Below are 12,858 nucleotides of genomic sequence, written 5' to 3' on the forward strand. Positions count from 1 at the left end.
AGTAGAAGAAGCCTAAAGCAGAGATTAAACTGTTTGATTTTGTCCCATTTAAAATCAGCTTAGGCTTCTTCTCTATTCAAGCCGTCTGTTCCTGGTCAGGTAAGTGATGAAGAAATCACATCTTTACAGCCCAATGACATCTAATCAAAGAAAAACTCAACTGGGAAAAACCGAATGCTCTGTAGTCATTTCAACAAGTTTTAGACAACTGCCTATTGTCTATAGATCTGAAATTAATTTAAGTAAGTAAGTAATTTACTTATAAAGCACTTATCTCAATAAAGCACTTTACAGTAGTAAAACAAAGTAAAACAGTGGAGAGAATACAATACTAGAGAGATAAAGTATAAAACAGTACATAAACAGCAAACAAATACATAAAACATTTCATAAATACAAAACACAAAGATAAAACAAAGATTATTCAGCTCAGAGTAAAAGTCTGTCTAAAAAGAAAGTTTTTGAGCTGTTTTTTAAAACAGTCTACTTAAACAGCAGTGCGCAAGCCATATGCAAGATGTTCCAGAGCCAAGGTGCCGCTGTCTGAAATGCACAATCGCCACAAGTTTTCAGTTGGGTACGAGGGACCACTAATAGGCCCTGCTGTCCAGATCTGAGCTCCCGACAGGGAGTGTCTGTCTTGGTACATTTTATTTATGTTTGTCTTCAGGTTGCACAGAGACACGTAGAAGCATTTTTTCCGGTGGAGACCAACCAGAAACATGTTGTACAATCCACCAGTATCATAACATCATGTGATAAGATGCCAGATAAATGCTTCTCTCTCTTTTTTTGCTATTTAAGCTTTGTTAACAGCATTATTTTCTTGCACCTAAAGATGGACTTTTTCCAGTGAATCACACCATGAGGACTACTGATCATTTTATACCTGTACAGAGTTTTCAGCATTACTTACTGTTTGCACTGGGTCTCCAAGCTTACTGCAATCCTCCCATGCCCATTGCTTCTGGGATAGGCTCTGGACCCCCCAGTAAGATAAGCGGTTTGGAAAAGGATGGATGGATGGATGGATGGATGGATGGATGGATGGATGGATGGATGGATGGATGGATGGATTAGTACCTGAGTAGTAACTGAATTACTAAGTTACTTGTCCCCTGTCAAGTAACGTGTCACCAAAGTGTCTGCTAAAAAGATTGCTGTGTGGTACATGTTGGTCATATTAGGCCAAATCTGACTTCAGCCAATGAAGACGGATTATAACAAACAACTAACAGATGATTATAGCAAATTACTGGAAATGAACACACCTAAGCTACCATAACTGATGGCAAATCTGTTTTCCTTATTTAATGCTGAGGTCCTGTCTCTCTATCCATCTATACAGAGAGGGATCCTAAGGAAGACTGCAAAAGAAAGATCACCGTGTATCGCATCCTATTCTTACTGGGCTTCACTGGGCTACTCATCATACAGTAGTTAGCGTCCTCGCTGGTTTAATCTATGCAGCCCAGGCTAATTTCAGTGTCCTTACAGTGGTGTACGTGCCTGCTGTGTTCTGTGTATTTCATATTTGCCCTTCCCAAGATGAATATGTCCTCCACATTCCATTTGGAAATGTAGCTCATTCAAATCAGTCTGTACACTTGCTTAAAGTGTCACGCGACCGGTTTAACGTTATGAAAGAAATATCACACTATGCCTGGGTAATTCCACTATTTTCATTACAGGGAGACTTGTGAAATTCTTATATGAATTCACGCGATAACTACAAGTGTCAGAGCTTAAACCGTTTATTCATGCGTTATTTTGTATTTCCAAGATCTCTTACGTAAAAACTGCAGCATGTGTCGCGCAAACCTTCCCTTCTAGTAAAGCTGCGAATAAGAAGCTACATGAATCGGAAGCTGCAAATAAGTAGCTAAGTTAAACCGCATGTGACTTTGCCATTAGTTTGGGGGACACGGATCACCATGTACAAGAAACATAACGACACTGAATTCAACAACCGCAATGTGATCCATAGCTCCGCCCACTGCCCGCTCCAATTAACACATATTTGCATGTTGTCAACTTGAAAATGTAAAAGCAAAGTAGGACATAAAAAGTCAAGTTACAAAATGAAAAGACAAAAAGGCTTTTTAATTTTATTTTTTATTTTTTTCTCAAATGACTCATGCATGAGTGGAAAATTATAATGCGAATTGTGCCATTTCATTTCAATTTTCATTTTTGCAGGATTTTTGTGTATAGACTTTGAAAAGTAAACTTTGGAGAGTGTATTTTCATTTTATCATTATCATTCTATTTTTTGCATAAAATACCTCCCATACCTCGTCCTTTTACAGTTACGACTCATCAATTACCAGAGAGCAAGTGCCCCCCCAATCCCTCACTACAGTATTTTATTAATGCACGTCGTTATTGTGGGAGGAGTATGAGAAATAAGATGGAATATCACTTGCATCTTGCTCTAAAATTATGAGTCCAAACCAAAGACATTCTAGTCCTAGACTGATTCAAGACAGAGTAAAAATTGGCAGATTGATCTGTATTGATGAAGGCTTATTTTTCAGTGTTTAAATATCCATCCATCCATTTTCCAAACCACTTATCCTACTGGGGGGTCTGGAGCCTATCCTAGAAGCAAGGGGCATGAGGCAGGGAACAATCAAGGATGGGGGGCCAGCCCATCGCAGGGCACACTCACACAGCCTCAGCATGTCTTTGGACTGTGGGGGGAACCCGGAGTACCTGGAGGAAACCTCACGACGACATGGGGAGAACATGCAAACTCCACACACATGTGACCCAGGCGGAGACTCGAACCCAGTTCCCAGAGGTGTGAGGCAACAGTGCTAACCACTGCACCACCATGCCGCCCCGTGTTTAAGTATGATGAGTATATTTCATTGGGTCAAAATATATGCCAAATAAATCAATCCAAATTCTTAAACACCTAGTTTTTCGGTCCTGGGGAGGTCGGCTGGCATTCACATTTAACACTGGTATCTACAGTACATGCCCCCCCGCTTCCAGTTTACACTTCATATGACTTGTATAGCATTGTTTTCTGTTGCGTATAAAGATGTCTGCCTTATTTACTTAATGGTTGTGTGTTGATTGATGATGCATTTTCCTGGCCAAGTGTGATAGAAAGGCTGCTTTCATTAAATGTAATTAAATTCTATTTGCCTGAGGAGAAAGGCCTGAAATCTTCACTGCTTCTAATGATCGTGTTTGTTGTGCTTAATTATATATTTTAAACAAAACTCCCGCTGCTCCACTGCCAGGCTGCCTGAATGGCCGTGGGCAGTCTGAGAGGGAGGGTGGAAATTTAATACAATTCATAAAAATGATAGCGACCAATAAGTAGCCCTACTATTGCACCTTTTCATTAAAATTTTTTCTGCTGTTTCCCTGCTGATTAACATGAGACACGGTTGTGGAGTAAGAAGAGGTACCGAATTGAAATTATGATCTATTCTTGTCTTTGCTTTTTGAATATATAAATAAGCAGCAGTTCTAAATGTTTATGATCGAAAGCACCAGGTAGTGTAAAGTGTGATGAAATTCAGGCGTATGGCATGAAGCGGGATCCAAATAGAATAATTTAAAGTTTAAACCTCGCTTGTGTTCAGAATAAAACATAAAATAGAAATTCTAGAACTACACTCACCACTAGAGGGTGTTAATGGCCACAACATGATGGCGGTAAAACATGACAACATAATATATTGTTGTTGCTCACATATACACTGTAATTCTCTTTATCTTCTACATTTTAAAGTTTTCCTTGACTTTGAAAAAAAATAATCAAAAGCATTGTTTGTTTCTGAAGAGTTTTGTTCCTATTAATGAACATTATGCCAGAATTTCAGAAACATTTTCAGAACTTCACTTGATTTCCATCTGAGTTTAAATGATTTGTTGAAAAGTGGATGTGTAGCCTGCAATACACTCGCATTGCATACAACCTGCTCCCTTCTTCTTGCCTAAGCTTACTAATCATATATGGAATCGGCATGGCTTTAAGAAGAGTGTGTTGACATAATACAGTCAGAATGAAAGTGAAAGTATTTCTCCTCCCTCTTTTATTATTCAAGGTCAGCTTGCAACCCATTTCTCCCTCAGAGAGCCACTAGCAGCGCGCAGGCATCCAACTGTAAGTCTGTATTCCTCTCCTATTTATTTACTCGGGAGTTTTAGAGAACAGGAAAAACACAGGCAGTGATAGAGTGCTGTGTAAACTGAGATCATGGTCAGGGCAGCTGTTCAGATCCATAGGATTTTGTTGTCTTTGACACAATAGTTATTAAATTGGTGATTACTAGAATATTCTTGCATAAATTAGCATGAAGAAATGTGGCAAATGCTGCCATACTGGCAGCATCATAATGTAACAACTTTGCAAGCTGCTTTACATAGAAATAATCTGCTTTATCTGAGGAACATTCATACCAAAGAGGTGATTTGAGTTTTTCATATATGATTGACTAGTACTTACTAGAAAAACTTGCATCGTTTTGCAGGTTAATTGATTTTAATGTATTAATATATGCTGAAAGAAGAAAATAACTTCATTAAATGAGTATTTTTCTAATTCTTTTCAGGAATATAGAAGCATCGCCTAAGAAGATGGTGTCACATCTATGCCTTTTTGTTTTTGCTGTGTTTGGCCTCAGATCGATCATCGCCGGTATGTCTGTCTTACACTCTCCAATTTACTCCCCAAATCCAAATTTGAGTAAACTATTTAAGTGTTAATTGATTATATTTTCCTATATATATATATATAGGAGTTTTTTTACTGTATGTTTATTATGTTTAATTTTTCAGATAAGCTGAAGTGTAAGACTTCGGTTGACAGCAGAACTGCAGTTTTGGACTGCCACTTACTATGTAAAGATGTAAAGATCCGTTTTCTGAAGTGGACTAAGAATCAATCAGCACTTGCACTATACAATGGGTCCAGTTACACACGTACGAATCGCATTGGATTCAGGCAGCCATGGAATAACAGCTCCCAGGACATTTCTCTCCAGATAAACGACATTACAAAGGAAGACAGCGGGGAATATAACTATTCTGTAATTAGTGATTGTGACACTCTTACGGGTTCTGTCCATTTGGAGATTCCAGGTAAATATTATCATACATTCATGTACACTTAGCAAAATAATATTAAAAATTTTGAACATTATTGAATTATATTGCTGGTCTATTATTCCTGTCAAGAGTGTCAGGCAATGGGATTTCTGGGATGGGCTACATGCCGAATGTGGTTATGGATGAATGGATGGATGGATGGATGGAAGATTAAAAAACTGTTTCCTTACTCCCACAGATCTGACAACTACTTCCCCGGTACAGAAAGAACCGAATAATGGTGAGAAACACTGATTTTTATTATTAGCTTTGTCACTGAATTATTTTTCAATTAAAATGACAAATATTTCATCAATGCTAAGCAATCGTTATACGGACTCTGTCTCTTTTTTCAGAATTCAAAACAAAAGCTGAGACAAATCCCTTAAAACAAGAGGAGACAGAAAAACCGAGACACAGTCCAGTTCTGCCCGTGGTTGTGATTCTCACAGCTGTCCTTGTGTTGGGGATACTTGTCTTATGGAAGAGGAAGAACATTCCATTTTCATGCACCACATCAGAAAAAGGCCAATCCAAAGGCAATTTGCCAGTGGAAAACTACCCCGTAGCAAATTGCACTGAGCGCACGGCTGAAGAAGGACTATTACACACAAATAAGGGCACAGACTCCTATGATTGAGAGATACACTCCAGTGAAGCATGACTTGCAGTGTAAATTTTATTTTCTTACAACTAAACACGGACTTTTTCCAGTGAATCACACCATGAGGACTGCTGATCATTTTATACCTGTACAGAGTTTTCAGCATTACTTACTGTTTGCACTGGGTCTCCAAGCTTACTGCAATCCTCTCATGGATGATGGCTTGATGGATGGATCGATGGATGGATTAATGGATAAATGATTGATCTATTGATTGATTGGTTGATTGATAATAATGTAAAATATTAAACCAAAGCTATGTGTCTTACTCATACAAATGTATTAATATGTTAATCAACTGTAAATAGCGATTGAATAAAATAAGGTCTTCACAAGGATGACTGTACCTGTGATTTTCAAACTCTGGGAGTCCTAAGTTCACATATTCTTCACATGGCAATTTAAGGGCATTTGTTAGATCAGTTAGGTGCTCTTAAGAATCAACAAGCTCATAAATGGTCAAAGTGTAATGTATCCAGTCGTTAACATCCTTGAAAATAGATATAGCAATTAAAAACAGTTTACAATATAATTAGTAACCAATACTCAGATCAGGAAAAAAAATCTTTTTTTTTTGTTAATTGGCTTGCTTAAATCATTTGATTAATGACAGGTACATAACTTAATAGAACAAGGTACAATTCCTTTCAAACAGTCTGATCCACATCATATATTACTTTACATATCTGAATTTATAATTAACTCTGAACTCAGAACCCCGTCCTGTCAGTATGCAGAACATACAGGAACTGGGTGTGGTTTGATGCACAACAAGACATGTTGGACAGTAACAATACACAGATATAATACAACAATCCAGATGTGATGCAACAACAGTAAGGTGCAGGATTGATAGAAAATAATCACTATGTAATAGTGCAAAACAACAAGAATAATACAACATCAGTGTGCAAAAACAGATGTAGTGCAACTCAGGATAGATCTCAGTAGCGTGATTGTGGTAGGAAAGGTGACCTGTCTAGCTGAGTTAGCTCAGGAACAGAGGAGCTGTTTAGACCATGTTTTGCTTTGCAGTGAGGTCAGTAGGCACACATTCGTCAATGCATGCTCAGCGTTTCCATGTGAAACACAGAGCTAGAAAGGAGTAGAAGAAGCCTAAAGCAGAGATTAAAAAAAAAAAGCAAAACCACACTTCCTGTTAAAGAGCAGCAGGTCTGCTTGTCTCTGCCTCCTTTTGTGCCATTTATAATCAGCAGCCCTCGTCTGCATTATCAGTGGGTGGGCAGACAATGGAGTCCCTCCACTGGATTTACCTCTTAGGCTTCTTCTCTATTCAAGCCGTCTGTTCCTGGTCAGGTAAGTGATGAAGAAATCACATCTTTACAGCCCAATGACGTCTAATCAAAGAGAAACTGAACTGGGAAAAACCGAATGCTCTGTAGTCATTTCAACAAGTTTTAGACAACTGCCTATTGTATATAGATCTGAAATTAATTAAAATATAATTAACAGTAAATTAATTATATTATATAAAATATTTGTAAGGTATTATGAATGCATATATTTAAATTAATCTTCTGCTGTCCCAAAACAGGAAATGAAAGCTTAAATAGCAAAAAAAGAGAGAAGCTTTTATTTATATATATATATATATATATATATATATATATATATATATATATATATATATATATATATATATATATATACATAATTTTTTTTATTTTTTTATTTTTTTTCTTTTTGGGGGCGGCATGGTGGTGCAGTGGTTAGCACTGTTGCCTCACACCTCTGGGACCCGGGTTCGAGTCTCCGCCTGGGTCACATGTGTGTGGAGTTTGCATGTTCTCCCCATGTCGTCGTGGGGTTTCCTCTGGGTGCTCCGGTTTCCCCCCACAGTCCAAAAACATGCTGAGGCTAATTGGAGTTGCTAAATTGCCCATAGGTGTGCATGTGTGAGTGAATGGTGTGTGAGTGTGCCCTGCGATGGGCTGGCCCCCCATTCTGGGTTGTTCCCTGCCTCGTGCCCATTGCTTCCGGGATAGGCTCCGGAACCCCCGCGACCCAATTGGATAAGCGGTTTGGAAAATGGATGGATGGATGGATATATATATATATTTTTTTAAAATAATATATATATATATATATATATATATATATATATTTTTTTTTTTTTTTTTTAAATAATATATATATATATATATATATATATATCTTACCACATGATGTTACGATACTGGTGGATTGTACAACATGTTTCATTTGTAACTCCATCTTCTTCTCCTCATAGAACAGAATTTGGTCTTACAGAGTCCAAAAGCAATTTCATTGATGAAGGTCAATTCAACTGCCAATATAAGATGTTACTCCACAATGCACAACCTGGTTGGCCTCTACCTGAAAAGACGCTTCTACGGCAACACGGACATAATCTACGTGTCTCTGAGCAACATGAAGATAAACATAAATAAAATGTACCAACACAGACACTCCGTGACAGGCCAGTGCTGTGATTTTACCTTCCATCTGTCACAGCTTACTGTTGAAGACTCAGACAGCTATTACTGCAACTGGACACAGATAAACACCCAAAAAATGGATGCTGTGACCTACCAAAGCGAAGACACAATTATTATTGTCAGAGGTACATGGGGAAGGGGATCAGACACATTAAGCCTTCAAACGTTCATGTACAATGTTTAGAATAATGTCATATTCAGCTCCATAAGCCTTGTAGTTCAACTGAGATCTGCAGAAGCTGCAGACTGCTTTAAAAACTCTCTTGCTGCAAACAAACATTTCTGAACTGCCGTCACAGATAAATGTCAAAAACTATCTAGCAAGATGCAGCAGCCACAATATTGTTTATTTTCTGAAGTGTAGAATTTGCTCACATGCTGATTGGGTTGGTGTGTGGACCAGGATGCTATACTCATCATCAGAATGTTGTCAGTTCAAATCCCAAATCAACAGTGTGATTTCATCCCTTGATTTCCTGGGCAACCCCAATCGTTCCAGTGACTGGCTTGTCCTGCTTTCCCAATTGTATGTTGCTTTGTACAAAAGCTTCAGTAATACTTTACATGAGGAGGCACAAGTAACCCAGCAGTACACTCTAACTTAAAGTATTAATTACCCGGAAATTCTATTACATACTGATCCCATGTTCATTCATCATGAATAAATCATGACAGTTCATGTATTTCATGCAGTTACTATATTTGTTCATGATTAGTATCTGAGTAGTAACTGTTACTAAGTTACTTGTCCCCACTCAAGTAACGTGTCACCAAAATGTGGTACATGTTGGTCATATTAGGCCAAATCTGACAACAAACCAAGAGGGATTTGTTAACTAGCAAATGACTTTAACAAATTACTGGATATTAACACACCTAAGCTGTCATAACTGATGGCAAATACTGTTTGCAGTATCTGTTTTCCTTATTTAATGTTGAGGTTCTGTCTTTCTATCCATCTATACAGAGAGGGATCCTAAGGAAGACTGCAAAAGAAATGTCACCATGTATCGCATCCTAATCTTACTGGGTTTCACTGGGCTCGTCATCATAGTTTGTGTCCTCATTGGCGTAATGTTGTGGTGCTGCACGCGGGTGAGTCGTTGGAAGGTTTTAAGGTTCTTTATGCATGGCGAGGATGGTGCAGAAACATGTACATAAAACATATACTTAAAGTGTTCGTTTTTTGGAAAATGTATAAAAATGCTTTTTCTCTCATTCTCTCTTTGGTGGGCCCAGCCTTCCAGTGTGAGTTGGTGTGACCTTCTCTGTGTCATGTGTCCTTACAGACTAAAAGAACATACAGCCCAAAGAGGAGCCACAATCAATTCTGCATTTGCCCTCGGCACAGTGCATCACTTTTATAGTGATTCCAAAGTGACGGAAGAGGCCATCTTCACGTCAGGCCAAAAAAAAAACTCGTCTTTCTTGATGTGCAGCCCTACATACTGGTGTACGTGTGTCTCTGCCTTTACCTGCATATACTGTATGGCCGTGTGTCTTCTAGTGCACTTATTAAAGAAATATATTGTGTATCTTATTGTGTTTAATGCAGAATATGTTAATTTTATATCAGCAAGCAATCGTGGGCATTAACAAAACAGCTAATGTGTGTCAATTTCTAAAACCTTTATTTGGCAATACAATTTTAAATATGCATCATAGAAATGTCCAAAAGTATCTATTTTCAGTTATGGAGAATCTTTGTGAACCTTTAAATTATAATGGAACTTTATTTAAAATTGTATTGTCAAATATAAGTTCTGGAAGCAATTCTTGTTTAATCTTGCTGCGATATGTTACCAAAGAATGCTCATTTGTTTATTTCTGAATGTTGTATTTTTATGTTTACACATCCAAGAATTAAAATATCTTTCCTTTTCAATTTAAGGCTTCTTGTTGCCTGACTGTTCTTTGAAATTCAAATAATCCATCCATCCATCCATCCATCCATCCATCCATCTTATTGCCTTTTTAAAAACCTGACAGCAAAAAAAAAAATTATAATACTTTTTGTGTAATGATTGTTAAATGTAGATAGTAATCTCTTTATTATTGATTTATGATTGTCTTACTAGTTCTGAGCTTTTTGGATTATATTTTCCTCATCTGGTCTTCCAGCCAGTGGGAAATCTATAGAAATCTATAACTTTATAAAAACACATGTTGGAAGATAAAATAAATAAAAATAAATAAAACCTATGTTGGAAGGTAAAATACATTTTCTAAAGTAAATTAAAAATCAGAATATACTTTTGTAGGAGTTATATGAATGTATGTTACATATTAAGGGGAGTCAGTAATTTTGAAATGTGGTCAAACAGACACCAGGGTCGTCCTTGGCAGACCGTATGTCCTTGATGGTACGAGATGTGCTTTTTGCTGATACCCCTGATAGCGTTTAGTTCCGTGCGGAGATAAGCGCCGGCTTGTACCTCTAATAAATCAGCCGCCACCCGGAACCATTATGTGAAGGTTTTTGTTGCAGCAGGACGGCGTACCGCGGGATAACTCCGGTAAATAGAAGGGTTATATTTTTTATATAGTGAGCATGAATGACCGTAGTTAAACCTGTATTGATAAATAACAACTCCTTTTCATATCAGTTATGGCATACGAAAGAGAGAGTCTGTTTTAGGATATTACAGCCTTTAGATTACACGTGATAGTTCACCGTCTCGGTTATTAGCACGTTAGAGTGAAATTAAGTGCTAGATGGGTAGAAAGTTTTACATTAGAACGATATATTATGTGCACTTTACGTAATATGTGTATTATAATTTATGTTTTAGATGAAGGTATGTTCTGTATTATAAAACAATGTGATCCTGCTCAAGATAATTTGTTTTTTTTCCCCACAGAATTACACCAAAATGAACGTACGCAGGATATGTGTCTTAAGATGTAAATCGCTGTTAAATAGCAAGTATCTTAGGAGTAGTCAGATCGTTGGTAAGTTTCTGGTGGAGTTTCTAAGAGTAGAAAGACCTGTGTCACCCAGTAATTATTAAGCGGTGATTTTCTGATAAATGTTTGACTACTTTAATGCGGCTGTTTAGTAGTTAGTATTGTCAGTAAGGTGACAAAGTCTAAAAACGACACTGGATGGTTGAATAACATCGTTGGGTCCATCCATCCATCCATCCATCCAACCATTCATTCATTCATTCATTCATTCATTCATTCATTCATGTTTTTGCTTTTAATCACAATTGCAAGGCACAAGTGTGACAACCTGTTATCGTGATTGTTACTTTGCCATCAACTGCCAGCCATCAACTGAAATCAGTTTTTTTTAAGACGTTCTAAGCTGTGCATTTGGTAGTAAGCCCTGTTCTTTTCTGTTGTGTAGGTGTTCGTAAGCTAACCTCTCCATCTGGATCCAGCCCCAAGGTATGCATTGTTGGTGGAGGCCCAGCAGGCTTCTATACTGCTCAGCATCTACTGAAGGTGAGTTTCTTTGCTTAATTTTTCAGCAGGTTTTTTTTTTGTCATTTCAAGAATGTAGTTGAATAACCATCCAGCCATCTATCTTCCAACTGATTATCCAGTAAAAAGTTATGAGGGGCTGCCTTGAACCACCACTGTCCCTGACAGAAACAATCTTCTACCTCTTTTGGTTACTGATTAGCTTCGAGGTCTTTTAATACCTTTTCCTTCTTTAGACTCGTTGAAGCAGATTATGCCCCAAAGCCACAAATGATTACATTTCCATTTAGCCAGCATCATGTGAGAAGTTTGAGTGCAAATGAAATCCAGTTATAATCACCTTTATATGTTTCCATCAGTACAATAAAATTATTGTTCTTCTTTAGCTCCTTTTAGTAATAGCTACTCAAGTTCTGCATGTGTCTTACATTTCAAACTCGCATGGTTATGAAAAATTATAATGAATAAAAGTGGTTATTCCAAGACCCAGAATGGCATGTGTCTGTGGCTAACCTCATGGTATTCGATGAGTCTGTCAAACCTCTGTGTATTTTAGCGATTAAATGTTTGGTTAGTATTTGGTTAGGATTTCTTAGTAGCCCTTTGCATTGATCTGATCAGGGCTGTCAATATCAATTATAGAGATAATCGAGTGAGCTACCGATTATTCTGATGATTCTTTTAATATAAACATTGCAACTGATGCGAGTCAGGAACCAATCAAGCATTGCATGGTGCTACTCACTGTGCTGCCCACATTATAGGCTTGCAAGATGTGCGATGTTAATATTGACATGGCATTTCATGCACATGCAGCTGTCGCATCACAAGGACCAAGATAGTCTGCTGGGTTCAAACCGTCAATATGTTGCCCTAAAGCATTTTTACTTAGTTATAGGAAACAAAACATTGCAATTTTAATTATGGCTCCTATTCAAAATTTTCTAGTATATGTATATATATATGTGTGTGTGTGTGTGTGTAAAAAAAAAATAAATATATATATATATATATGTTTACTGCCACTGCTTTCGCATGTGATCCGCATGTGTCCTCCGAGCCAATCATAATTATTCTCGTCCTTGCTATTGGATTCACTCATAGACTGTGTGGCACATTTCTGCGAAAACAAACCAAAATAAGTGAGGAGAAAAGCGAATAAGAAATCGTCACTAA

The 12,858-nt window shown here is 37.5% G+C and overlaps 3 protein-coding genes across 12 annotated transcripts in view; all 3 read left to right on the forward strand.

The window, feature by feature from the left end:
* Positions 1-6,111, forward strand: part of LOC125741867 (uncharacterized) — a 75,040-nt gene extending 68,929 nt beyond the window's left edge. For 3 of the 8 annotated variants that reach the window (XM_049013332.1, XM_049013326.1, XM_049013330.1), the window contains exons 3-5: positions 4,801-5,103; positions 5,309-5,350; positions 5,466-6,111. In XM_049013332.1, coding sequence (XP_048869289.1) covers positions 4,801-5,103; positions 5,309-5,350; positions 5,466-5,749 — 629 coding nt within the window. In that variant the 3' untranslated portion in view covers positions 5,750-6,111. Of the gene's footprint in view, positions 1-4,005; positions 4,127-4,171; positions 4,430-4,574; positions 4,661-4,763; positions 5,104-5,308; positions 5,351-5,465 lie in introns of those variants that run through there. The other 5 variants (XM_049013328.1, XM_049013329.1, XM_049013325.1 and 2 more) reach the window with 4 other exon arrangements.
* Positions 6,112-6,757: 646 nt separating this feature from the next.
* On the forward strand, positions 6,758-10,143 carry LOC125741868 (uncharacterized). 2 transcript variants are annotated; one of them, XM_049013334.1, is made up of 4 exons: positions 6,758-7,090; positions 8,025-8,234; positions 9,221-9,348; positions 9,543-10,143. In XM_049013334.1, the coding sequence occupies exons 1-4, from the start codon at positions 7,024-7,026 to the stop codon at positions 9,618-9,620; spliced, it is 483 nt and encodes a 160-aa protein (XP_048869291.1). In that variant the 5' UTR covers positions 6,758-7,023; the 3' UTR covers positions 9,621-10,143. The 2 variants fall into 2 exon arrangements, with proteins under 2 accessions (XP_048869291.1, XP_048869290.1); XM_049013333.1 differs by having other exon boundaries at positions 6,904-7,090; positions 8,025-8,378.
* A 494-nt stretch (positions 10,144-10,637) lies between these two features.
* fdxr (ferredoxin reductase) overlaps positions 10,638-12,858 on the forward strand; it is a 29,324-nt gene continuing 27,103 nt past the window's right edge. The window contains exons 1-3 of one of the 2 annotated variants that reach the window (XM_049013298.1): positions 10,638-10,769; positions 11,115-11,205; positions 11,606-11,703. In XM_049013298.1, the coding sequence (XP_048869255.1) occupies positions 11,127-11,205; positions 11,606-11,703 (177 nt within the window). In that variant the 5' untranslated portion in view covers positions 10,638-10,769; positions 11,115-11,126. The other variant, XM_049013299.1, reaches the window with a different exon arrangement.

The sequence above is a fragment of the Brienomyrus brachyistius genome, chromosome 5 (assembly GCF_023856365.1).
Source record: "Brienomyrus brachyistius isolate T26 chromosome 5, BBRACH_0.4, whole genome shotgun sequence".
NCBI classification, from domain to species: domain Eukaryota; kingdom Metazoa; phylum Chordata; class Actinopteri; order Osteoglossiformes; family Mormyridae; genus Brienomyrus; species Brienomyrus brachyistius.